At 37.3% G+C, this 27,826-nt stretch overlaps 1 protein-coding gene across 1 annotated transcript in view; it reads right to left on the reverse strand.

Moving 5' to 3' along the window:
• Positions 1-27,826, reverse strand: part of NELL2 (neural EGFL like 2) — a 137,504-nt gene that overhangs the window by 40,847 nt on the left and 68,831 nt on the right. The window contains exon 13 of the mRNA XM_066183128.1: positions 21,703-21,828. Coding sequence (XP_066039225.1) covers positions 21,703-21,828 — 126 coding nt within the window. The remainder of the gene's footprint in view (positions 1-21,702; positions 21,829-27,826) is intronic.

Raw genomic sequence — 27,826 nt, forward strand, 5'->3', positions numbered from 1 at the left:
CATTAACAGGGAGTCACCATCATTACACGTTCTACGTGGGCTACAAGTACTCTCATAAACATTTGCTGAAGAGCTGGCTAGCACACTGAAAATCCATATGCTACTTCTGCTGTATAACTTATTCATGCAGGTTTATCTTATGCAGGATTCTTAGGGTTTCCTTCAGAAAGCTGACTTATGGTGTGAGACGCACACTCCAAACTGCAAAAGGCATGGTTAGCAGAAGGCGGGTCTTCAAAGTGCAGCCCATGTTTTCCTTCCCTTCAGCCCATACAAAGAGCTTTATTTAGATTAAATAAATAACCTGAAAACAGAGGTCTGCCTGCTTTTCAAGGGACTTCTAGCATGGCATGTCCTAGCACCGGAGTGTGATGGATGAGACTCCTCAGTCTGGTGACTAGGAAATAGCCCTTTTGGGAATAAATTAACAGCCTGGAGAATGTGACTTCATGTTGATTTGCAGTGCACTACTTAATCTGAAAAAAAAAAGTACTGCTTAAGCATTTAGGTTACAGAACATTTTAATGTTTTAGTCTGTGATTTTTAAGAAGGGGTAAATGGAATCTCAAAATAAGATGTCCTAAAGAGTCATTTCAAAATGAAACATGAAAAGCTTTACTATTTTCAAAATGCAATATCTCAGTCTGTAGGCATCAAAATAAAATGCTTCCGTCTTCTGAAAATACTCCTTGCATTTTTGTTAAACCAACAGTACTCATCTACCCACATATAATTTCAGAGGCCTGAAATTTAAATTTCAGGAAAACCAACTGTTTGGGGAACATAAAGACATCTAATTTTAATCAGCACACATGGACTAACCTGCATGTGAAGTTTTCACAGATATCATTCTTCCCAGGTTTTAGTGGATTTTATTAGTGCAGCTTAGGCCAGTTCTGGCTATTTAGCACAAGTCTTAAATCTGGAATCAGATGCTCTTTCTTCCCTCATTTTGAGTGGGAAGACTCCTCTAAATCTTTCTCTTTATAAATAATGACTTCATATATCCTACTGAGTTGTCAAGAAAATTAATTTCTTAACATTTGCAAATCACTATAGAAATGTTCAGCTTGCTATTTCAATATTGGCTAATGCCAATATTGCTCAAATTCCTATTTCAGTAAACTGTAGGAATATAAAACTGGCAGAATGGCACATATCCAATCTATCAGAGGTAAATTTTCCTCTAGTAATGGCAAAGACCTGTTGTTTAAAAGAGGTAAACACCTCAATCTAACTGATAAATTTTAAATGTTACACAAGTTTAGTTTTATTTTTGTGGGTTTGCTGTTGTTGAGTGTTTATTTGTTTGGTTTTTAATAACATTAACCTAACATCCCTCTTCTAAAAAAGGACTTGTGTCTCTTCAACCCTCACTGGATGTAGCAGAGCACAGGCTGCAGGCCTCTGCCCTCCAGCATGAGATTTAATTACTTTACTCTCAGCATGAATAACTGAAATTGTTATTGTTCACCAAATGATCCAGCCCCTCTAAAATCCCCTTAACAATATTTGACTCTGACCTCCTAACATAGTAAAATCTCTTATGCTGGCTGAAACAGTATTTATGTGAAACCACTGCATAACAGAAAAATAAAGTAATGGTCATGCAAATTAGGTAAAAAAGTATAATCTATATTGTAACAGTATCCTGGCTTTCTTATTTTATGCTAATATTATGGCATTGTTTAAATATGTTTTCATTTAAATATGAATTACTAATTATTTTGTAATTTTTAAATAATATACAAGAAGAAAATAACTATGGGAATGCGTGAAATGTATCCAGCAGGCCAAAATATCCTGCAAAGCCATTATCTTGGTATCTTTGGAGGAAGGGTCCCTACAACAATACATCACACTGATAAACTCAGCTTAAATAACTACATTTGACAAATTAAGTATCATGCTCAAAGAGGAAGCACATCCATCTTGTGCCTTAAGAATGCAGAAGCATCCCTGGCATGTACAGCAGCTCTTTAAGAGAGAAAAGAGTATATTAGAGGGCAGCAGGTGATTGAAGACTGCCAAAGCAAGAGGAAGGGCTCTTGTGTGTGGCTGAAGCTGCTCTGAAAACCCACTAAGGTTTGCAGGACCAGAGCATTTACACAGGTGCATGTCTTTCACATAAAAATATGACTGCCCCATTTGAGTATGCCTTCCTAACATTTACTGTTTTGGGGGTAAGAAGAACTACTGAGTCCTTCCAGACAGATTTTTTTCTTAAAGCATACAATATCAATAAAATTAATTTTCCATCTGCTAACTAACCAGACTTGGATGCAAAAGTAATATGCCTGGTATCCTATTCTATGCAAGCTTTGGGGTTTCTAATCCTCCTGTAAGAAAGTTCATGGAGGATGTTTCTGTACAAACTGTATTGAAACAGACATCACTATTTCTTCTGTGATTATTTGCTCAAACTTTAGGTATATTTTTATTGAAATCACATATTACTGACTCATGAAAAATTCATGGACTGATAAATGATTCCTGGATTGAAGTTTACATGTCATTTTTAGGAGGAAAATGTTTCAGAGTTAGGAGAAAATCTGTGATTCAATTTAAGGAGATTTTTATATGATTGGAATACAAAAAAAAAAGCAGGAAAAATGGATCAGTGTTTTTTACAATCCATCTAAATTTGTTTCTCTGCATCATTTGATCAATAACACACTTAAAACCATTTAAACACAGTGTTTCTTCATATTGCTTTCTACTGTGACACCTAACAGAGCAGATAGCTTAAACTTCAGGAGTGGCTCTTTTATGTACTGATTACACAGTTAAACTACATATGAAAATATCCTAAATAAACTATGTCACTACATCTACCCTTTCAGCACTTGGCACACTATTAATACCACATCAATTTAAAGAGACCACCAGAAACAGGTTTATCACTAGTGATAACAAGACAGATTGTTCAGCTTTATTAAAACAGAAATACCTATTAATAATAAAAAGGATGGTGTTCTGTTCATAATTCTTCATTAATTCATGCTTATCACTTTGGTTTCTTTTTTTAATAAAACACTTGGAAAGTCACCTTAAAAGAAAAAGGTGAAAATTGCAGAGCCTGAGTTGAGCAATCTTAAATACCAAATCAGAAACTGTAGAAGCAGATAGGACCATGTGTTACAAAGAAGCAAAAAAGCAATTTATGGAAGAATCATTAAAAGAGAACCTGCAAGATTTTTTTTTAAGTTCAAAAACCAGTCTAGAAACGCTAAAATTTTATTTCTCAAGGCCAGTTATTTCAAAAATCTTTAGAAATCATGTGACACATTTAATGAACGTTCCATTCTTATTTCACTGCACGGCATAATGAAGACAGGTACAATAGTATTACAGAGGCAAAGAAATAAAAGCTTATTTTTGCAGAGAAATTTTAATGATTTATCAACCAGAACTTGCATAAACATCTTGTACAAAGACCAAATGAAATGGTTTCAATGATGAATTCTAAAATTTATTATCTAATATACCTAAAATCCATTTTGCGCTGTCCAGGACTCATGCTCAACAGTGTTAAAATTCATAACACCTATGTTCTGGGAATCAAATGAAGTTTTAAATACTCCATTTATATTGACTAAACTATCTCTGGAATGAGATCTTTCTAGAGAGAGAAAAAATTTTAACTCCAATATTTGCTATTGCCTCATGGTAATAACAACAGTAACAGTAAGCACATATGAACGTCTCATTAGATAGTTCTTATGACACAGATAACTTAAAAAGGCAAAAATTATGTGATGATGCAATTGATTTACTTTTGCATATTTGTGTGTGCAAATACATTATATACACACACAAATATATATATACATGTACATATCTATCTATACAGACACATACAGTAAAGGTGAAGAATTCATTTTATTCTGATTTATTTTTAAATACTATCTCAGAATATTCTACACTGCTTGCTTGAGAAAAACTTTACCTCAGAAGGGTATCTAGGGTGAAGTATTGCAATCTGCAAAGTGAGACTGGTGGCATCAACTGATCAGACCCACTAGATGCTCTGATGCATCTCAATGCAATGACAGCTGGAGACCTGTCTTACCAAATTTGTTATCTGTGCAGAGGCTCTTGCTGAACTTAGTAAAATTTAACATGTTGTCCACAAGGTATGGCACCTGTCTCTAATTCATACTATGCAACATTAGCCCCTGTCTTTCCTACTGTGTATTTTATGATTAAAAATAAATGTCTGTATAGCATTTCCTACATGCATACTGCAACCCTTCCCAATATTTGCCTTGTGTATCTAAATTCTGCAAAGGTCTAAGAAAAAATAAATAATGATAATCCAACAGAAAATAGGAATGATGACTGAATTGCATGCCTTGCTTAGGGATGAAAAATACTATGTTAGCAGTTTTCCTGAACCATCCATTAACAAGACTGGAAAATAAGAGCTGAGATCATCTTTAAGGTGCAGAAATGCATAAAAGTTCCCGAAAATATAAATAGAATACATCCCTGCAACTGTAATCTTATAACATGATGCATTAGATATTCACTGCTGAGTGAAGAACTTTTGAACCTGTATTAAATTAAAATAATTTAAATAAAGATAATATATTAGGTATTTTTGCCTTTTGATCTCTCTGCATTCAAGAATTCAAATTACTTTGGCCTTGTTTCTCCTTCCCATTGATCTGGTATAGAACTATAGAACCATGGTGACCAGTTGGCCATCTGATGTAGCAGTGACAACAGATGAGATTTACTTGAATTACCAATAGCCAACACACTTAAATGCCCACTTACAGTTTATCTTAATTACAAGGGTTTTTTTCCTCACCTTTAGTTCATGTACAAGACAAAAATTAGTAGCAATTATACGTGTAATATGGAAGACTTATTCCATGAAGACCATTTGAGAAATGACAGATGGTTAATCTCTTTAAGACTTTATATTAACTCATTTAAACTCTAGTTGGCAGAGTTAATTTAAATCACAGTATATGCACACTATTTTTAAAGACCAAATGCTGTAAATTTATTGAACCATTTGCTGGCAAGTGTCCAAGGAAGGGCACTGAAACTGGTAAAGGGACCAGAGAACAAGTCTTATGAGGAGTGCCTGAGGGAACTAGGATTTTTTAGCCTGAAGAAAAGGAGGCCTGGGAGGACCTCCTCTACAACTACCTGACAGGAGGTTGTACACAGGTGAGGGCTCAGTCTCATATCCAAAGTAGCAGGCAATAGGACAAGAGAAATTGGCTTCAAGTTGTGCTTGGAGGTTTAAATTGGATACTAGAAAAATATTCTTCTCTGTAAGGGCTGTCAAGCACTGGAACAGGTTGCCTGGTGAAGTGTTTGAGTAACCATCCCTGGAGGCATTTAAAAACATGTATATGTAGCACTTAGGGACATAGTTCAGTGGTGAATTTGGCAGTGCTGGGTTGGACTTTATGATCTTAAAGGCCTTTTCCAACCTGAAAGAGTCTATGACTTTATATTTTCCATATACTTATGTTAAAAATTTTGATTGATATTCCCCAATTAATTTTTCTATAGATATTTCTTAATTTAAATGTAAAATAGAACCTATGTTTTAATTACTCATAGAGTTATCATCACACAGTTTACCCTTAGTTAATGCTTGAGTCATTAATCATTAATGACCACCAGCAGCTTCAGTTCAAAGCTGGGAACAACAAAAGCCAGGTCTACACAAGTTTGCTCCCTGCTAATCCTCTTACTTGACTGATTTTTATCTTCATCTATTCCCATATATCCATGCTGTTGTTGATCCCCATTTTCTAATTCTTTCTTCAGTACAGCCATAAATTACAATTTCGGTAGAGCAGCTACTTGCTCCCTCCCCCACCAGGATCAGGGCAAGAATCAGAAGGGCAAAAGCCAGAAAACTCATGGTTTGAGATAAAGACACTTTAATAGGGAAAACAAAGGGCTGCACACACAAGCAAAGCAAAACAAGGAATGAATTCCCTGCTTTGCGATGGCAGGCAGGTCTAGGAGAGCAGGGCCCTATCACGTGTAATGGCTACTGGGGATGACAAACTCCATCACTCCAAACATCCTCCCATCCCCCTCCTTCCCCGCAGTGCATACACTGAGCATGATGTCACATGGTCCGGAATCTCCCTGTGGTCAGTTTGGGTCACCTGTCCTGGCTGTGTCTCCTCCCAGCCTCCCAGCACCCCCAGTCTCCTCCCCAGTGTGGCAGTACCAGAAACAGGAAAGGCCTTGGCTCTGTGTAAGCTCTGCTCAGCAATAACAAAAACATCTCTGTGTTACCAACCCTGTGTTCAGCACAAATCCAAAACACTGCCTTACACCAGCCACTGTGAAGAAAATTAACTCAGCCCCAGCCAAACCCAGCACATCTATATTCAGAACTTTCCAACTTTTTCCTTTTAATTGTGTAGAAAATAAAAAGAGCTCTGGCATGTGCATGTTCTATTCTCAAGGTCTGTTTTAGAGATCATCCTGCACTCTGAGATGCTCTCTCGGTTGGCAATTGCTTAGACCATTGTTGTTCTCCCTGAAGAACAGCTCTCATTAGCTCATCCAGATCTCTCCTCTCTCTTCCAGCTATTAGCTTATTTACTTATTCTATATTTGGTTTCAATATAGTAAAAAAAAGGAAAAATAAGGCAACTGTCAGTAAACTTTAGGAAGAAAATCCACTTGGGGATACAGCTTAAATCCTGTGTTCCTTTTCATATCCATATGAAAAAAACCAAAAGCTCCAGAACTGCATCCTATTTATACTACTAGGAAAATATAAAAGGCAATCTATATTACTGCAGATACAAATTCCAAAAATTTGGAACATTCTAATTCTAGGTAACACTAGTTTTTAAAAAAATCTTACTCTAAAATTTTCAATTTCATGTTTTATTTCACAACAGATTTACATCTAAAGAAAACTATTTTGCACACCAAAGCCTACAAGAAGCATATACTTTTTTTCCCATCCTTTGACTTTGAGACATTTTCCTTCGCAAAAATCTCTTTTCTTTAGTTTTTGGTTATTCCTTTTCTGGATTTTCCTCCTAGACCTATGGAATACATGACTCCTAGTTTTAAGTGCCTTTGAATTCTCCATTAGTAATTTCAATTTCTGTAGCTCTAATGAGGATTTTATGGCTCTAAACAGACTTTACTCTCATCTAGGACTCAACTTGAAAGGACTAACCCATAACTTGAATGTTGACCAGTCCACATTTTGTGTGGGATCTGCACACCAAGAAGTCTGTGACAAGATACCTTGGAACACTGGAAAGACAAAGATATACTAAGCAATTTCAGACAAAAAAGACAAGTTGATTGATAAAATACACATTTCGTGGTAGGCCTATCCTTATTTTCTCCATCTTCCTCTACAGCTGTTCATCAAATCACTTATTAAACCCACCTAAGATTCATCTTCCTCAAAATATGTCTTTTAATATCCAATTTCATGGAACAATACATATTTTTTCAAAATACACTCCTCTCATGGAGGCTTCTCTTGCAATATTAATCAGTGTTACTCCATGTAACATCCTGTGAAATTTTATACTTTTCAACCAGTTAGGCAGAGTAAATATATTGAAGAATATTTTGCCTGACAGCTAAAGTTAAAAAAGCTTTAATTTATCCCCACTTTCTTTCACGTCTGCCATTTTCTATATTCGCTCTTGAAAAGAAAAGTTTGAGGGAAGGATTTTCTAAAGCATTTAGCAGAGACCAAACTGTTTCCCCTAAAGGAATGTCTGTAACTCCCACTGATTACAATGGCAGGACTGCAGCATAAATGCAAAATGATTTTGAAAATCCCACCTTAAGAGATTTCAGTCTAGACCTTGACAAGGACCTTGTCACCCTCTTCTTTTTTGCATTAATTCAAACTGATCTCTTAATATCTTTTACCAGGGACATTTTAAAATGAAGTTTCTATCTTTTAAAAGGTATTTCATTGAGTACACTTTCTAGACTTTCTCCATAGATCCATGTTTTTCTTTTTTCTTTTTTTTTTTTAATCTAACCAGATGCACTTATTCCTAGGTATATCTCACTTAATTTCAACTCTTATTGTACTTATTGTATACAAAACCTCCCAGACACAATAAACCGATGCTTCCAAAATCTTCTCTTTTGTGGTCAAAGGTGATAATGATAGCAAATTGTGCATCTCTAGTGGTGCTCCCTACTTTATTGCTAGTAGAATAGCCAGATTAGAGCTGAAAATACAATTTCCTCAGCCAACTGAAAGATATTTGTTTTAGTTCTTCTAATTCCCCTTTTATTTACTTTTTATTTACTGCTTCCTTACTAAAAGGCTCCATGTTATAACAAGTCTGCCACTAGCAATAGATACCCGTTGGATATTTGGCCTCCCTCCCACACATATTTCTGTTACACAAATAAAAGCTGTAAAGTAACCTGACTGCTGTTAAGGCTGGTAACTTGCTGCCTGTTCTCATATTGCATTAGCAACAACTTAAGAGATTACCCACATGACCAGAAGGCTCCATAAAAACACCACTGAACACTTTCTCAGCACAAGGCTAACAGAAGGTGGATATGCACTAAGTGATAGAATAAAGATGTCTCAGCAATCAAAAATGCCAGAGAACAGTAAAGTTCTCAAAACTCTCTAGAAACAGCTGGTGCTGCTTCTATTCTTTTTGGAATAGCATTGTGACCAGGGTTTGTCAACACATTTCAGCAGCTCCTGGAAATCGATTACAACAGTATGGCACTATTACCTAAGTCAGCACTTCTCTGGCAAACAAAATCAGAGTGGTGGATGAAATGCTGCTGTTGCTTTGATCCTGCTCTTGTCTGCAGCAATCTGGAGCAACTTACCTAACCAAAAATGTTAGGAAACACATGGCCGGCCGGCCGGCCGGCCGGCCGGCCTTCCTTCCTTCCTTCCTTCCTTCCTTCCTTCCTTCCTTCCTTCCTTCCTTCCTTCCTTCCTTCCTCCCTCCCTCCCTCCCGTCCTTCCTTCTTTCCTTCCGTCCTTCCTTCCCATGCAGCAGAGAGATTCTTAATGCATGAAGTAGTTCCTCACATTTGCCTGGCAGTGCTGTCACTCAGATACTCAGATCACTCACGGTATATCAAGGACAGCACTATTTCTGATAAGACAAGCTGCTTGAGCTCTCTAGGGAGAGGAGGCCTTGTTTAAGCATTGCTCACCTGATTTTGAAGAGAGTTCTCAACTCAAAAACAGGGACAAAGTTATACTTCAGTGATGGTAAGGTAGAGCAATATTGCTGCTTTTCCCTTTGGTCAGTCTTGATGCCATCTTCAGTGATAGACCAAATTTTCCCCAGCATACATCCCCCCCTGATAGTTTATAAAGGCACAGCAAACATATCCTTTGTGAAAACTGCATGCCAGCTGCTTTCCCTGGACACAAAAGCACTTGGGGAGAATGGTACAGCCAGCCCCCACCACTGGGCAGTATCAGGGAGGAGCTAACACACACCCGGCCTTGAAAGCCAGGAAGTGCTCCTGGCTGCCTGCTGCAGTTCAGACAGAGCACTTGATGCCAGAAGATAACCTGCAGAGCTGTCTGAGCTGATTCTAACTAAAAGCTGCACAGCACAGTGAAGGAGATGGAATGAAATGTGCTCCCACCTTCCTTCCCTCACCGCTGTAATGGTATGAAACTTGACACTGGCTAACTTGTTTCATGGGTAGATTTTCCAGACCACACCATGTTTTTGTTGCCATAGTTCAATTGCTAGTGTCTATCCAGCTTACAAATAATTCCATGCTTCATAAAACCATTAAGGTTGGAACCTTTAAGACATTTATGTGTATTTTCTATTGATAAATATTTGCATAAGCACATCTTAGGAAACTTTTCATGTCTGAAAAAAATCTGCCATCACATTTTACTGTCTTGTTTAAGAACACAGTGAATTGTTCTAACAAGCAGAACCACAGATATGATGTCTACAGCATTGTTCAGGTCTCTGAAAGTCAAAACATGAATTTAGAATCAATGAAATTAAGAAGGAAGTAAACTTTGAGCAAATATTCCATTTTGATACTATTACTATCATCCCAAAAAGACCTCTTTAACCCTACTTCCTTCACAAGTCTGCTCTTTGGAAAAGTTAGGATTTAAGCAGAGATGCTGTGAACAACTCTGGAGTACTTCAAACTTACATTAAGCCCATCCTATGGAAGGTGTATTAGGTTAAACCCAGGGTATTCAAAGCAGACAGTAATATCTGTCCAGACTACCACCAACAAAAAATTTTATTTACTTCTCAAGCATTAAAATGATGCAGACAAAATTAAAATTCATCCAGTTTCAGCTTCTGTAGGGTTAATGTAACAAACTTTTCTTTCCAAGTATTTGCACACTCCAAAAATTTTAAAAACACTCGAACAAATTAGAACAGATACTCTTGATGAATCCTCACCTTTCTAGAAATCAATCTTATCTTGAGTAAGACTAGCCATTTATCCCCACTTTGAGCAGTGTGAAACTTTCAGTTTTGTTTCTTTAAATGCACTGTCATTAAAAGACTCTACTACACGTTTCCAAATCCTAAACATCAAAGTTAACACTGTGTGACAGCTGGTGTGTTCCAAACTCATCACATTTGCTCGTCTGTAACAGGGTAAATGACACAATTACCTGCTGTAATTACTGTTGCTGACAATATATTTTTCCTGGTGATTGGTCTGTGTGACTCAGAGCTGCTTATCTTTGTCAGTCCAGTCCAAATCTCCATTTCCATGTGACTTGGACATTAACTTACAAAGTATTTACAAATTAGTTCCAATATCTGCCAAGACAGATATTTGGGTTAGTATAAAATCATCTTTTATTGCATGATTAAGCAGTCTACCACTCTAATATTATTTTGCATTAGAAAATAACTATTCATGATTAAATTCTGTGCCCCATTCAAATTAAATGCACCTTTAGCATTGGAAGGGAGACACACTCAAACAGATGAATATAATGAAGGAATAAAATCTAAATAAATAAGGACATGGACTTTTTAAAAAAATGCTCATTTCTAAAGCAAAACATGAATTTTTTAAAAAAAGGATAAAAGATTTAGATACTTAATTCTAATTGCTTTCTTGTGACAATTTTAAAGAACAGCTATAGAAGACAACAGTGACTTTTGATTTTGAGCACTGTGAGTTAAAGGCTAAGCAAGCTAGCTCACCGCATGTGTTTTCCCTGGAATACCTTTGACTTTAAAAATTATTAAATAGATACAATTCCTTGCACCACTTTTCCAAATAATACATTTTAGAGGATGTGAAAAGACTGCAGCATCTGACAGAAAGAAGCAGATACTGTCTTTTTGAGATGATTTGGAAGCTTGTCAGAATGAAAAAATACTCCCACAAAAACTCCTATGAAACATTTAGATAGAGCAGCTTCCTATTTTATTGCTAAGCTTGTTGCCAGAGCTCTTAGTCCTTGATAGAAACATCTATATATTCAAAAGGTTTTTTGTTATTTGATGAGGTGGGGGATATGTCAATTTTTGCACAGACTACAAGAACAGTAAAGGGCATGGTTTCAAGAAGGCAAATTGATTGTTTTTCCCGAAATAATTTCAATTCTCCGTCTTGAAGATGCCACAAACACCCACTAGCGTTTTCTTAAAGAAACAAAACAAGACAGAAGAGTTCTGTGAGTTCTGTGTATTGATAACGCCCTCAGGAAAAATATCAAGTATCTTTTATAGACACAGTACTTTCAGAAACATTACCTCACAAAATGCAACTTCACTAATAAAAGTGAAATTTCCCTTAGGAAATTTCCCTTAGGATTCTATTGTATAGCGGCACAACATAGACAGCAATGCTTCCCTTAGTATCAATGTGACTTTTCAAGTTACTGATGAAGATTTCACTGATCTTCCTCGGGGTATTAGCCAATCACAACCCTAAGGATGGCCAACATCTTGTCTCAGTAGGTAGTATTTTTTCCTTCTTCTTGATCCGTTCTTTTTGACTGCTGCAGAGAAGTCTTGCCCAAGACTCTGTTGCCTTTATTCGTTTACATAAGCTAGCAAACACTGACAGAGAAAATTCAGGAAATGAAACTAGTTTTAGACAAAATTAGCAGGGCAGCAGAAGTGAGAATTTAACTTACACACTAGGCATTCGTGCATGGCAAGCCATAGCCTGGCTGCAGAATCATCGGTACGTTTCAGCGTGAATCAGAAGTTACATGTAAAACTAAAAATACAAGCCCTTCTTTGGGACTACACATAGGAACACTGACACTGGGTGAGTCAGTGAAGTGGAATAATCCAGTATGTTTACTTTGAATTTCATGGTAGACTTCAGCAAAATTCCATGTGCAAAAAGGACTAGGAAGGATGCAACTTCTGCTGTGGTCAAGGGGTCTGTACCACAAGAAAGAAGTTTGGTATGGTGAAGTACAAGGTTTTGTAAGTCAATAATCATTAGTCCAAAAGACTGACAAAAGGTAGCAATATTGATAGAGAACTATTGCAGAGACAAATTGTCAAAGATGACACACTAAATTGCAGTAACTGACAGTACCAAACAGGAGTTAAGGAAATACTCTCGCATTATCATAAAGCAGATTAATCCCTCAAACATTTCATAAAAAAACAAAGGACACTTCTAAGCTGTTTCAGGAGTCAGTGATTATAAGATATGCCATGTTGCATGCAGTAGAAATCAAACTGTAAAGAATTATACGTTTCCACATCCATAGATTGTCTGAAAAGAAATAATTCAGAAATCCCTATCTATCTAAACAGGAATCTTCCATATTCATTCAAAGAAAAAATTCACAAGTATAATATTAAATGAAAAGGCTTCTAAAGCCCAGGACAATATTAAAAAATATCATGTCTCCCCTTACCTGTCTTGGAAGTTAGCTTTCTTACCCTCTGTCTTTCCTAAAAACTGTGTTGTCTTAGTTTAGAAATGTTTTTCAACAGTAGAATGCCAAAAGCCATACATGATATCTATATACTGCCAGCAGCACCCACTACCCTTAAATCCCAGTGAAAAGGTATCATGGCTATAGACAACTTATTTTACTGTGAATATGTATAAAACCACTGGTAGAGCATGATTACATAACCTTAAATAACTCCACTGTTCCTGTTTTAAAAACTGTCTTGCTTCATGCAGTAGCTCCAGACTCTCACTGACCTTGGCTGGAGTCCCTCTGAGAGCAGGAAAAACTCTCCTGGCATGAGGCAATCACCAGCTGGCTCAGACATGAGAGATGTGAGCCATCCAACCTCCCTCACTTCTGGCTTGCTCAGTGAGACAGCAGCAGATTCCCATCTCCTGAGCCAGAAAGATCCTTATGACTTCAAACAAACTGTCCTCGAGGCTGCCTACTGTGTTTCCTGATCTTTGCACAGTCTATCTGTCACAGCCTGTGATCATCCACGGAAGGACAGGCCAGGGGAAGTCCAGCTGTGAAGGGATGTCATGTTGCAATGAATTGAGGTCTTGGGTTGGATCTGCTAATCCTATCATGATGATTGCCTCGAACCTGTAAATAGACAACTGAGTTGGGTCCAGCAGAATTCTTGACTTCTGCTGGTTAGAATGTGAGTTTAGATGAAGATATGTACATTGGAGTGTCTTAATTACAAACTAAATGCTACCTCCTGCGTCAATGCCAGTAAAATTCTAATATAAAGAGTCAATGTAATTACCATAGGAATTAATAATTCATTTAGTGCTGTACAATTTTTCAGATTTTCTATTTTTACGATATACTGTGTTAATTTTGCTATACTCCTCCACTTCTACTTTCCAATCATATTGTACTGACACAGCACATAACTGCACTGTAGATACTGACGAGGGATGCTGGGTGATTGAAAAGCTGTAGAGGGCTTCAGAACACTGAGAAATGGGAGGTACACCGAGTGTCTGTCATAATGCTGTGATATAAATATCAAGCAGTGTTAATGCTGGGAAATACTGCCATTTCAATTTTTTTTACATTAAAAAAAGGTTTTGCTCTTTTCTGAGTTAGTTGTAAGCTGAGTATATTTTCAAGTTGATATCTGGAATTCCTTTATTATATTGAAAAATTCTTCATTACACAAAAAATGCAAAATATATTCCTTGTAAAACAAAATAATCAATTCTTATGTCTGCTTCTGCAGTAAGATAAATTATAAACAGAATACAGAAATGCAAAAAAAGATCGCTTCTGATATAATGCCTTTTACCAACCTTTGCTCCCAAGGCCAATAAGGAATCTATGCTATATAATGCATTGATAGATGCATAGAGAAGCACATACACACACATATCAAATATATACGTATTTTGTAAAAGAATTATTTCTGTAAAAGAATGAAGCATTTAGTACTGAAAATCATACATTCGCATCTTTGTCAAGGGAATGCATTTCCTGTTTTACAACTCAAAACATGTTCTACCAAGGACCCTTTAAAAATGTGCTGGATTTTGATCAGCTTATAAATCCATCCTGCTATAATTGCATAGCCAGATGAACAGTTGTCATGAACTGGGTCAGTAACCAAGGAGAAAATGGGACTAAAAAGTATCCTCTAGGAAAAAAAAAATTCTCATTCCAAGTTGAAACAGACTCCAAACTAAGTTGCCAAGGATAACCTGATTCAATCCAAATAAAGCATAATTGAGTTCAATTGTTTAAGATACAGCAGATATATTAAAATTACTTGTGTTGTTATCTTAGTAATGTGGTCGCATAGCAACCAGCTCAGTCTGAGCGATCATTCCTTTATTAGCTTTGTGAATTATTGTACTGCTAGAAAGTGGATATCGGAGAGAATTTATCCTCAAAGAAGATTGAGAGCTTCGTGTAGGCTGACATACTATAAAGCAGAATGGAAACTGGGCCAAGTAACAGAAACCAGAATCAAATAGGCTTTGAGTTAAAAATGTTCCATGCACACAAGCTGACTTCTACAATGCTTATTTCTAATAGCAACCCTGGCAGTATAGCTGGACACCATCACCCCCTGAGCAGTTTGCATTGCTCTGTGTGATAATGCAGGGAAACATTACTTCTAACATAACTGGGGTGGGAGTGTAACCAAAATCAGAGATGGAGAGACAGATGGTTCATTTGCCCATGCCCACATCATTATATTCTCCAGCGGTTTGCTGACTAAAACATTTCCTTACTCAAGCCGTGGCATGTCGCTACAGTGATGTTACAACCAGCTCCTGTCAGTACGCTTGTTTATTGCTCTGTCCCTTGCACCATACTGAGCAATTATTCTGCTTTTATTTAAGCACCGTCAATGAACTCAGCTCCTCTATAAGCTGCAGAGCTTGAGGAAAACTTGAACATTGCTGAATTCATCAAAAATAAGCCAAGGGAAATAAACAGGAAGAAATTAGCTTTTTTATTGTTATCATGTCTCACATTATGGCATTTTCATATAGCCAAGTTGAGACACTGTAAGCCTATGACTCCTCTGAGATAACATTCTATGTTTTTTAACTTCTTTGCAGCAGTGAAGGGTAAAGGACATACAGCAGTGATGAATAAAGTTGCATCTCAAGGCCGTATTTAGTCACTTATTAAAATGTGGTCTCATTTACCAATGTACTAAGCACTATCAGTTCTTATTATCTTCAAGATGACTTGTGGATACACTTGTGTGTCTGAAAAAGCAGGCAAATTTTATACCTTAATTAACTGAGGACAAGCATGCAGCTTTAAACAGATGATGGATGACTTCACTCAACTCTGGATTACATCAGTCTTACAGTAGATTTTGTCCATGGAAACTCGGAAAACTACATTACTCTTAGAAGGGGTTAGTGTTGGTGCTAAAACAGCACAAATGCCTCATACGTAAGCCAGATTTTATTTATCATTTCAAATACATAAAGGTAAGTATTCACAAGGTATTTATACCTATTTTCCACCCAACATCAGAACCCAGAAATGAACTTTCCTTGAACATGTGAATTGCTCTGTGTTCCAGGGAATAAAGACAGATTTTACCTTCAGCATTCTCAGGAGAAATTCAACAGATTTTTTTCTCAACTATCCCTGCCATTAAACATCACTTCCACTACAGACTACAGAAAAAAGTACAAGATTTCTCAGACTGTTTATGTCCCAAACAATTGATGGATTTATAAGTCAAAAATAAACCAATGAAATCTGAACAGAAGCCCAGAGGCAGATGCACTTTTATGAACCTCAGTTTTTAGATGCCAAGAGGAATCATTTTTCCAAAGAGTTTCAGAGTACTATGTTAATAAAAAACATCATGTGACAGGGACTGTATTTCCCCTCAAAAATAAATGTAGCTTGCAAGAAACACAGGATAAAAACTGGGCAAAAAGCTAAAGTCCTGATAATCTGGGCATCTGAATTACAAATGGTATGAGCTGTAATTCCAACAAAATTGCAGGTCCTTATAACTGTTGTTTTTAAATCCTTCCAAATACCAGACTGCTGGTTCCCAAAGTGTAGGTATCTGCGCTTGGGGCATAAGGATGTTCTGCATTTGCACTGCAAAGACAGCACCTCTGTTTTCTCATAAGCACCCTCAGAAGAGTTATATTGTAAACAAAGCATTAATGAAGGAAAAAGAGACAAGACCCGCACTTTGGCTACACACTACATGAAAAAAAAAAAAAGGAGCAAAATACCAAACCAAAAGGTATCTTTCTTAAGTAGGGATATCACTAGTGGCATTAGCTGAAATCCAAGAAGATGTGTAGGTTGTTTACAAGTCACAGATAGCTAGAAGAATAGAGCCAAACAGGAGAGCTTAGGAAAGACACAGTTTTGATTCCTAGGGGCAAAGCAAATGTAAAATAAATCCCAATGACGTAGGCAGTTGGAAAACATCAATGGCTGTGTGGGAAAAATGGCAGAAAGATGGACAAAAGAGTATCAGACGTGTGATAGCTGAGTGGGTTAAGCATGGCAATCATTTCTCTATGCATTATGTTGAGGTGAATTTTCCCAGTCATCTCACAGGATCATTAGAGAGTAAAAAACATAGATCAGAATTGAAAAACTAATGTCAAAAGGTAGTGGCCTCTATCTGCAGGCCGGTAATTCCCCCTACGTTTTCTTCTTACTATTGAAACCTCCCAAGTAATTATTAATTAGTATTACTGTTATAATCCCTACTTTATGCACATTCATCACCATTATGCAGCTAAATGTGTAGTTTTCTCCTTAAATCTTTTCCATATGCCAAATCAATCTCCCCAGACTCTTAATTATTTAATGTTGATCTTGGAATTCTTTCTAATTTGCAACAGATTTGTGATTTAATTTGATTTGCAAAATACGCAGAGCTGCCAGTATTCCCAAGAATTAACATTTCAGGTGTCACTCAACTTACTACAACCACGTTTCTTCATAATTTATGTGAAAACTATTGTTAGACTTCAGTTTACTGTGAGAGGCTACTGCAGAAAAAAAAATATCCTGAAAGCATTGACACCATTTTCAGAAAAATGTTGTTAGGAAAATCTCTGAGACTCAGAAAGACACACAGGCTGGGCAGAGGAGGAGGGAGGTCCAGCTGGATACAGCTAATTATTGCCCAGTGAATTCAGCATATTCCTCACTGCTTGGGTAGCTATTTCCATATGACCAAGTCAAAAAGGCCAAAGACCAAAGCTGCGGGCTTTGAGCAACCTGATGTAGTAGAAACTGTCACTTCCCATGGCAGAAGTGTGGAACTAAATGGTCTTCAAAGTCCCTTCCAACCCAAACCATTCTATGATTCCATGATTCTAAAGAACTACTTCTTCCCTTCTATTTTGACTCTGACAAAGAAAAACCCCAAATGTACCCAACATAGTGATGAGATACTACATGAAAATCCTTCACCATTTTCTTTAGAAGTCAGAAAACAAACCCAGGAGCACAAACATGGTGGTACCAGGCTGTAATGCACAATAATGGCCTCACAGACTTAAAAACAACACTTGGTTAGCCAAATCCTTTGGCTTCTACATTACTGTTTTCTAGAAGCAGTGGAAAAAATCAGCACGATTTGGCTAAAGTAGAAATGAAAAGGAAAGACAAAATAATCTGAAATTGATTGACAAAAATGGTTATGAAAAACCATTATATGGTCTGCAGACACTTTAAATACATATGTGAACATCCAGCTCCACATGTGGCAGTGGTCCCACACAGCTCAGATGGACATCATTGCTAATGTGGCCAGAGCATGCTTGGAAGAAGTAGCCCACAATTTCCAACAAGCCTGGTGTGCTTTTAATAATTAATCAGTGAAGAATTCACATGTATTTTCTGACAAACTAAAGCAATCCCAAGCAAAGTAAAGATGTGAATGTTATTATTTCAGAAAATAATTAAAGCATTTCAATTTGATCCAAGCTAACAGCGACGGCACAGCAGCATACCAGCGCACATATACAACTACCCCGGCAGAGACTCATGCCATTTTCTACCTCCCTTCCCCTGGCACAACATCATTACATTCCAGGTTCTGGAAGGCAAAGTGGAAGGGGAATGAGACAATATCACTGTAGGATACCAAAGCATGGTAGCCCAGGGCATATTTTCATGCCTGTAATTTGCAGTTTGTGCACCCGTTTGGCATATGGAAGTCATCTCTTCTCATAGCCATGATTGATTTCTGAACATAAAAATCAGTCATGAACAACAGATTTCTGTGTAAATATGGTTGTGACTAACTCAATCTAACCCTGAGAATCTTGGTTGCAATATGAATACAAATAAAAATATCTGAAATTGATGTCTTTATTACATCCTTTGTTGTGAAAATAAAAATGTAATTCAGATCTATTGTAAAACTTGCAATAAACATGCCAGGACAAAAGAAACTGGAGCTGTTTTGAAAGCAGCTATAGGCTGTCTAAATCAGTCTTTTGTGTGCATGACTCCGACAGAGATAGATAGCACAGATTTCTTTTCAAATGTCTTGTACAGGAGAAAAACTCTTCAGTGTCACTGATTTTACGGCTCTTTTCTATTTTGATCAATGACTGCTAAATTATATGTATGTTCATAGGATGGAACAATAGGGTATGTTAGTCTGCCAGCAAGCTGTGGACATCACTTACATCATAACCTGTCTAATCAAGGTTCATGTATAATTTTTCAACATCTTCCTGGGCTTCAGCTATTCTGGGCAAACAATGACATATTTGTGCCAAGCTACACAACATTTTTTCCTGCTTAGTAATATTCCAAAGGATACGCTACCAGAGCTTCCACTCCAGTTTACAGTGTCAGGTATTTTATGCACAACTACAATTCCATAACCAGATTCAATTACACAGCATTACAAGAAACTGTGACCTGAAATATATTTTAAAAATTTAACACTTACAGTCATGATTTAACAATTTAATAATTTTAAAAATGTAACACAAAGGGTCAGTAGTTGTTTGTTTGCCCTATTCTTGTTATTCCTAAACTGGAATAAAAAACAGGTTTCTTAATCAGTTTTTTAAAACAGTTTTTTTTCCCTTCTCAGTTTCCTTGATATTTCAGCTGGCAAGTTAAACCCAGAATTGCCAATAAGGCAAATAGAGACTTGTAAAGAACTTTAAACTCTGCAGAGGGAAAAAGAGGGTTGAATAACTACAGTTATCGCAGACATTGACAAAATTCAAAGTGCACTGAACTCTGTACATGAGTACTGAGAGATCTGGACACATATTAACTTAATTAATGAACCAGTGTCTCCACTGGAGGTGCTCACACAATAGTTGTGGAACCAGAAAAAATAATGCAGTTATTTTGTGACATATACACTTTCTGTTAGGTTGCCATTCATTGAAATTCTATCATCCAGCGGGGACTGTATCCTCATGGTCGGCTGCATCCAAACTTCACTAAAATGTAACTTCAGAAAAACTCCAGGTCCTAAATAATATTAAATGGCATTGCTCATATGTACAGTCTTTGACATGCTTATACAGCATGACTTACAGTTCAGATGGCCAAGCAAGTCTTAAGATTTGAAATCTTACAAAACTTTTCCATCTAATTTCTTTTTTTTTTTTTTTTTTTTTTTTTAGCATTGACTTTCCCCAGTTTGATCAAGACAAAGCTGGAAAAGAAATAATTCATTTTGTCACCCATCAGGCTGATTTCACAGGACTGTGATTTACAAATGTGGAACCACATTCAGTTTGGAGTGTGAGATCTAAATGGATTTCCAACACCTTTTACAGAAGTTTGACTGTCTAGAGCTCTTAACTACTCTGTATTTCATAACAGTATGTTTCAGCAAGCATGAAGAATGCAATGTAAGGAGTCTCAAGAACTACCTTTATTATGTTTATAGCACCCAATCCCTCTGCAAAGTTGGTGATGGTTTGGCATTTGCAAAGTTCAATCAGAACAGCAAGTTAAGGCAAGCCAAGCAGAAAAAGTATCACATGGATTTAGATACAGTCGGTCTTAAAATAATCCAAATATTCACACTCAGCAGGTAATGCAACAATTTCTTTACCCTGCAGAGAGTGTGGAATATGTAAGAGAATGATCAGAAACATACTGGTTGCTTCAGAAAGGACCTGCTGTGGGCAGACTTTATAACTTGGGCCTTCAAGAAGTGGGCTTGCTGCAGTAAAACAGTGCTTGCCAATGTATGAGAGGAATGACAAGTACAGGTAAGACAGCATTCACAAAAATCACATGTATGTCATTTGAAATCCATGTGTTGTGTGTGCTGTGCATATTCAGGCAAAGAAATCATGCCAGTTGATGAAGAAGATGTTTCTGTACCAAGACATAACATTGATGCTAAAAATGCCAAGACACAATGGACAGAACAAAATTAGAAATTAACTTCACAGTGCTACCTTATCATTCAAAACACTCACATACATTTATAGCAAATTTCTTTTAGATAATATAAACTTCAAGAAAGCTTTACTGAAAAATGTAGCCTTTTATAGAAAAAGCTAATTTTTCACCCTGTGAACACAAAATAGGGATACTATTTTGTTCACTGAGTAAACATACCACGTCATTGATCTGCATTTTCTTCCCCTATGTTGTAGGAGAAAATACAGAAACACTTAAAGTCAGCCTGGGTCTGATACCAAAGGCTGTTTTAAATGCCCAGTGTTCATTCCATAACCATAAATTACCTTGCAATAAAAGAACAGTAGAAGACAGATAAAAGTGACTATGAACCAAACACATCCAATGGCAGTAGAGCAAAAAGGGAAGTTACAGATGTAAGACTGACCATGTTGCCCCGTGGTTCAAGGCAAGCAGAACTCCTGCCCTCTGAATTCGGACAAATGAGCCTGGAGAGCTCAGAATGAGGACACAGCCACTCTTAACATGTAGCAAATTTAACACCATCCAAAGTTTGCAGAAGAGTTGCTATACTCCAAGAGAAGCTGTACTGGTTCAAAACATGAAAACCAAGTAATACAGCACTATTTTTGCTTGCTTATTTTCTTCTTCAGTCTCTTCCCTTCACCTTTTTGATCAGGACCCAAAACCATGCAGACCCCTAAGAAAATCCAGCCCACTTTACAATTTCAGGCAAACAATATGACCTACACATAATGTGTAAAATGCATTAAGTTTTCTGTACCGGATTTTGGTGTTTATTCTGTTTAACATTTCATTTAGACGTTCTTTGACTCCAAGAAATACTAACTTTTAAAGAATCAAATCAATACTCCTAAATACCACCATCCTGTTATTTCTTTCCAGAAATACACAGCCCTTACCTGTACACGAATAATCATCAATGCGTATATATCCTGTTTTGCAGACACACATGAAGGATCCTGGTGTATTTACACACATGGTGTTTTCACGACAGTAGTGCCGTCCTTCAGCACACTCATCAATATCTGTGAACAGGGCAAAGAGGAACACAAGTCAAATCCAGCAGTATTTTTTGCAATCTCTCCACACACTGCTGTTTCACTTCCATCAGAAGCGGGCTAGACTAAAGAGTTACTTAAATACCAGTGCATTTTGGAAAGCTTTTTGGCTATACCTTTCAAAAAATCTGCTTGAAATATTCAAACAAAAGAAGCATCAAGAGTTTCTATGAACAGCTGTTAGTGGAGTTACAAAGAAGATTACACTGGCTTACATCCTTCCTTCTGAAGTGCCTCTGATGCTATTCCTATGATTTAAATAAAACAGGGGGAAAAAAAAACCCAGGGTCCCAAACAACTGACCAATGGCCTCAGCACTGCAATGGCATCCATCACTGCACCCTATGCAGTCAACTCAGTCATCAGTACACAAAACACACAACTATATGCACACTACATGCCTTTGAGCTAGCAAGAAGTATTGTTTAGGAAGAAACTGTAAGGAACATGGCAAAATCTCAAAAGACCCTGAAACAGTATAAATTTCTCTTAGAACAATAAAGTAGTCAATTATTATTTTTAATATATATAAAAACATATCTATGTATCTACACATAGATTATTGTTTATATCTATTTATATATATATATATATGTATATATGTGTTAATATATATAACACATCTGCAAATATCTACATACATATATATAGATAGATAGATAGATAGATATACACACTGTACCTGAAAGGAACATGTGAGAATCTCATTCATATAAAGATCTGCTGTGACAGAACAAAATGCAACTTGATAAAAAACTTGTTGGGGCAGAACACCTGTTGCAGTATAAGGTCCTAGAGCAAGCTCCCAACATAAATGACTGTAGGCATGGAATTCAAAACCTAATTTGTTTTGGTATTCTCTTGGGCTTCAAAATTAGACATATTTCTTGTATCAGGTAAGACAATGGTAAGACATTCAATAGTAAGACAGTGAAAGCACTACAAATAACAAAAACCCTCCTGCATGGTATTATTATACTGCAAAAAAAAAAAAAAAAAAAAAAGCTATATTAACTTGGAAGTGCTCAGTAGCACACTGTTCCTGTAATAGTAATGATAAAGACATCATCACTGAGATGTTCCGTACACCTATTGTCATGCATATTATATATCACATATATTGTTGTATATAAATATGTAACCGAACCTTGCTACCAAAGTTCGCTAAAAATCAAATGGGCAGATTGGTGGCTTGGTTTTCTTCCTGCTCATCAGCTTTGATTTCTTTCATGTTTTCAATTATGTTTATAGCTTTCAGTGTTGAAAATAAAATCTCTGTATGGAAAAGCATCTTGTTGCTCAGTCTAATGAAAGCTCAAGACAAAAGATTGTCCATATAAACTCAAATCAGGCTTAATTTCTTAATGTTGCAATGCTAAATGTCAACATTATTAACTCCTGTACTTTGCTCCTGCTTAGGTTGCATGCTTATCCCTCATTTCTTATTAGCTTCCCTGTGTCTTTAAATCAACAGGAATTCACCAACTGCACTCATTGACTGCTCCTCCCCCTCTGCATTCTTAGAAGATAATTTGCCTTCCTGTACAAAACAGTGTGACACACTGAATACTAGTGATTCTGTAGTAAGTTTGTAATTCCATTAAGTTTTGAAAAAAGAACTTTACACAGGTCCTCTGCCCACTGGATTCTGCTGGAGAAGCTGGAGGCAGTTGGCTACCAAACATGAAAGTGTCCACTGCAAAAGAATTTCATGGCTGATGTACTTTGGCTGGTTTCCTTCCCTTTACCTTGCAAGTTCTGCAGACACGGAAGAATCATAGGTCTATTAAGGTGCTAGTTTGGAAAAGCTAATTTTGCAATTTTTATGTACATGCGTACTTGCACAAATGAGCATGCATTTACAGTGAACACAGTGAGCACATTAAGGCTCCAAACACATTTTGTGAACTTCATCTAAGAACACCAATAAAAAGTGAAACTATCATAAGACTACCACAGCTGGATTTGCACAGAGAGTGGAATAGGGCACAGATCTCCTGACTTACAGATGTTCTGCAGAAGCACAAGTATGCCATTCACAAAAGCAGCCAGCAGTCATAACATATGACTCAGCCTCTACAACAAATGATGCAACTTGTGTCTTTCATAATTCCAGTTAACAACTCCATATTGAATTAATTGTGTTGATTTGTATTTAAGTAACAACATCGGTCTTTGAGTAATTAGAGGTCTTATGTTCTCAGCATCAACAGACTGCCTAGAAGCCAGCTCTGGCACCTTCAGAAAATTCTACTTAAAAATACAAAGCCTCAGAACCATTAAATAGAACTTCCTGAAAACTATAATAATGATTTCTTTGGCAGGTAAATAGCCACAGGAGACCCAAAATGCCAACAGTTTTTATTTTGCAGGGAAAAACTTAAAGTCAAAGCTCCTTTGATTCAAACCTTCTAATTTAGAAGTGCTCTAAATAAAAGCTTTCACTTTGCCAACATACCACATATTGAGATTTTGAAAAATGTTTTATTTATAATCATCTTTTTTTTCCAAACCTTGCTTGTTCAACTGATACCAAAAAACCCCAAAAAACCACACAAAAACAAAAACAAACCAACACCCAAAAAAACACCCAACCCACCACTGTTTGGGTTAACTTTGAAGTGTTCATTTGGACAAATGTGATGTACTGTTTTTTTCAAACTTATTTGCAAAGATATTGCTCACATTCTTTAAATGTTCACAAGAAATCAAAACTCCCACCCAACTCTCTGTTATTGCTACTATCACAAGATTATGTTATATTGGCATCTAAAGACCCTCTACACCATGAACACACAGCAGATAAGAGGATGCTTTTACAAACAATTTGCAAGAATAATACTAAATAAAGATTATTAATACAAAAAAGGTAAAATAACAGTCAAATGACAACTAGTCACACAGAGATTGACCATACTAAAAGTCTGCAATTCCATTCCCCCTTTGGCACTCCACATGCAAGCTTCTTATACATTAGGTTAAGGTATTACAGATCAAGGAGTACTGAAGTAGGGCAGGGAATGAGCCCAACATCAGTTGTCTTTCAAAGCTACCAAAATAAAAGCCTTTTCATCGTGTCTACTGGTCAAAAGCACTGGTGTAGCTTTTTATTCCCGTCATGGTGTAAGCCCAGTCGGCAGTCAAGCCCCAGGCAGCCCTCCAACCAGCAGCTCACTCTCCAACCGGTGAGATCAGGGAGAGAATCAGAAGGATAAAAGGTAGAAAGCTTGTGAATTGAGATAAAGACACTTTAATAGGGAAAACAAAGGGCTGCACACAACAAGCAAAGCAAAACAAGGAATGAATTCCCTGCTTTGCGATGGCAGGCAGGTGTTCAGCCAGCACCAGGAGAGCAGGGCCCCATCACATGTAATGGTTACTGGGGAAGACAAATGCCATCACTCCAAATATCCTCCCTTCCTTCTTCTTCCCTGCACTGCATATAATGAGCATGATGTCACATGGTTCGGAATCTCCCTGTGGTCAGTTTGGGTCACCTGTCCTGGCTGTGTCTCCTCCCAGCCTCCCATGCACCCCCAGTCTCCTCCCCAGTGTGGCAGTACCAGAAACAGGAAAGGCCTTGGCTCTGTGTAAGCTCTGCTCAGCAATAACAAAAACATCTCTCTATTATCAGCCCTGTGTTCAGCAAAAATCCAAAACACAGGCCTGTACTAGCCACTGTGAAGAAAATTAACTCTACCCCAGCCAAAACAAGCATGCCACCTTTAGATAGGCACAATGGAAAACCTTATGCATTTCCATATCTAAGAAATCCTACAACATTTATCTTAATTTCCTTCTGCCAAAAAGCCTAGTTAGCATATTAATGCGTGTTCAGGTCTTACTGTTCAGCCAGTATGATACTGAAGTCAATTCAATAGGATGAATGCACCACTCCAATGGCTCTACACATTCAACAATAAAGACTTGTGTGCTTGAAGTCTGTGATGTGATACTGAGCCACCAGCTGTGATGTACTGACAACAGTGTAGTCATGGAGATCATCAACCTACTCTACTCCCAGTGGAACAGATAAAAGGGGCACCTCTGGGAAAACTGGTTAGTGCAAAAGTGTTTGGAATCTGCACTTCAATGATTTATTTATACTTGCAAAAACATCAAAAACATAAAAAAACCCTGAAAAACCTGCCTTTCTTTATTCCCCCAAGCACTCAAACAAAATTTATGCTAAATATATAACCAAAGAAAAGTTTCCCTGTATCCCCTCCTCCTGCACCCTAATGAGTTTGCTTCTCCAGAGTAAAATTCCCAGTTATGTTTTACAATCCCGTTAATAAGAAGAGAACTTGACCTGCAACCTATAAATCATTGTTGACTAAAGCCTCACACTAACAAACAAAGCCTCTCCTTAGGCCCCCCTATACATTGCTGCCTTTATCCATCACAAAAGCCTGCCAGAACAAATGAGTCTGGTACTAAGTCAGTAATTATCGGCATTTATGAGAAGAGGCTACTCCCAGAATTGAGGATCCTTTATGGATAGTATCCTGCCTCCAGCTATTTCCCTTAAAACTGGATAGTGTCTAATACCAGTGATCTCCCTGGTCACACTTAGAGTGGTATATGGTAGCCAGGGAGATCACTGGTGTTAAGACACTATCGAGTTTTAAGGCAAGTGCTAAAACTCTTGCAGGATTTTTTGCAATAAATAACATTAACTATCCAGGAAGAAAGGGAACAGAAACATGAAAAGTTTTATTTATTAAAGAAATTATTTAATAAACACGTTAAATATTACCCTGAACACAACAGCAGAGTAGATTAGACCTACAATTTAAAATAAAATAAATAAACACCCCCAAGGGTTTATGTTAATAAAACAAGATGTCTTCCCAGTCTATAAATATCAAGCACCACATTTATCTGCTCAAAAGGCTAAGTTTTTTCACCTCTCACACAACTTCATCAGCACACCTCCATCCTGATCTGAGGACTCTGCTGGCAAGAGCAAGGGCATTCTCCACCCTCTGTTCCTGTGAATCCTGGGCCTCTCCACTGAGAAACCCAAGGATGGATACCAGTAACAGTGATCACAATATAGGCCTTTCAGGCCCTTAGCTTTATCACTACCAACCTGACTCATACAGAAAGACAAAGAGGAAAAGATTGAGACTCTTCTCTGGGCCCTGACCTAGAAAAAGTGCATCACAAAATCAGCAGATGCTACTCAACAATTATGGGACTATGAAAATGAACAGTGACCGATCACAGCAGTCAATACCATTAAAAAGGTAAATGAGGATTTAAAATCTTTAGAACAAACATAACCTGTTCTGCACTTGGAATAGGATCACAAAGGAAAAGAAGTTCTGCCCATATACTTTCTCTTTGTCAACCCTCCATCCACAAATCCTACTTTTCGCACTTACTACCTCTGACATCAAGCTTCTCTGCTGTTTTCCTCCTGCAACAGCTTTCTACCTAAGTTCAGTCCTGTCTTCAGATCTTGCTCACTTTGTCTCTCCTCCTGTACTCAACCCACCCCTTCACCCATCAGCTCTGACTCCTTAAAAAAAGAAAAAGAATAGCACATAACTCTGAAGCAAGATCCCACCAGTTTACCCATTGGTGAAAGTATAGGGCTTTTTTATTTCCACCACCAAACACACTACCTTCCCAACTGCTCAAATGTTTAGTATGCTAAACCTTCCTGCCTCATTGCTCTAACAAAAATATTACCAGTAGGGTCTCTTACACTTCCTTGACCATATTTCCAAGCCCCTACTCTCTTCAGCTTCCCTCCATTTTAACCTACACCCTGGTTTCAATATCTTGTGTGTTTTGGTTTCCATAACACTATCTTCTATCTGTCTCTTTTTGTGCGAACCCTTTCTCCCTTGCTGCCTAAGATGACAAAATAACTTGGGGTGCTGGCACAGCCCTTGCTCCTCCTCCTCCCACTACTATTTCTAGACTCTCCATCACCGGTCAAGCCTATGGTTTA

Source organism: Chamaea fasciata, unplaced genomic scaffold (assembly GCF_029207755.1).
Source record: "Chamaea fasciata isolate MVZ Bird 193981 ecotype frontalis unplaced genomic scaffold, bChaFas1.0.hap1 SCAF_5, whole genome shotgun sequence".
NCBI classification, from domain to species: domain Eukaryota; kingdom Metazoa; phylum Chordata; class Aves; order Passeriformes; family Sylviidae; genus Chamaea; species Chamaea fasciata.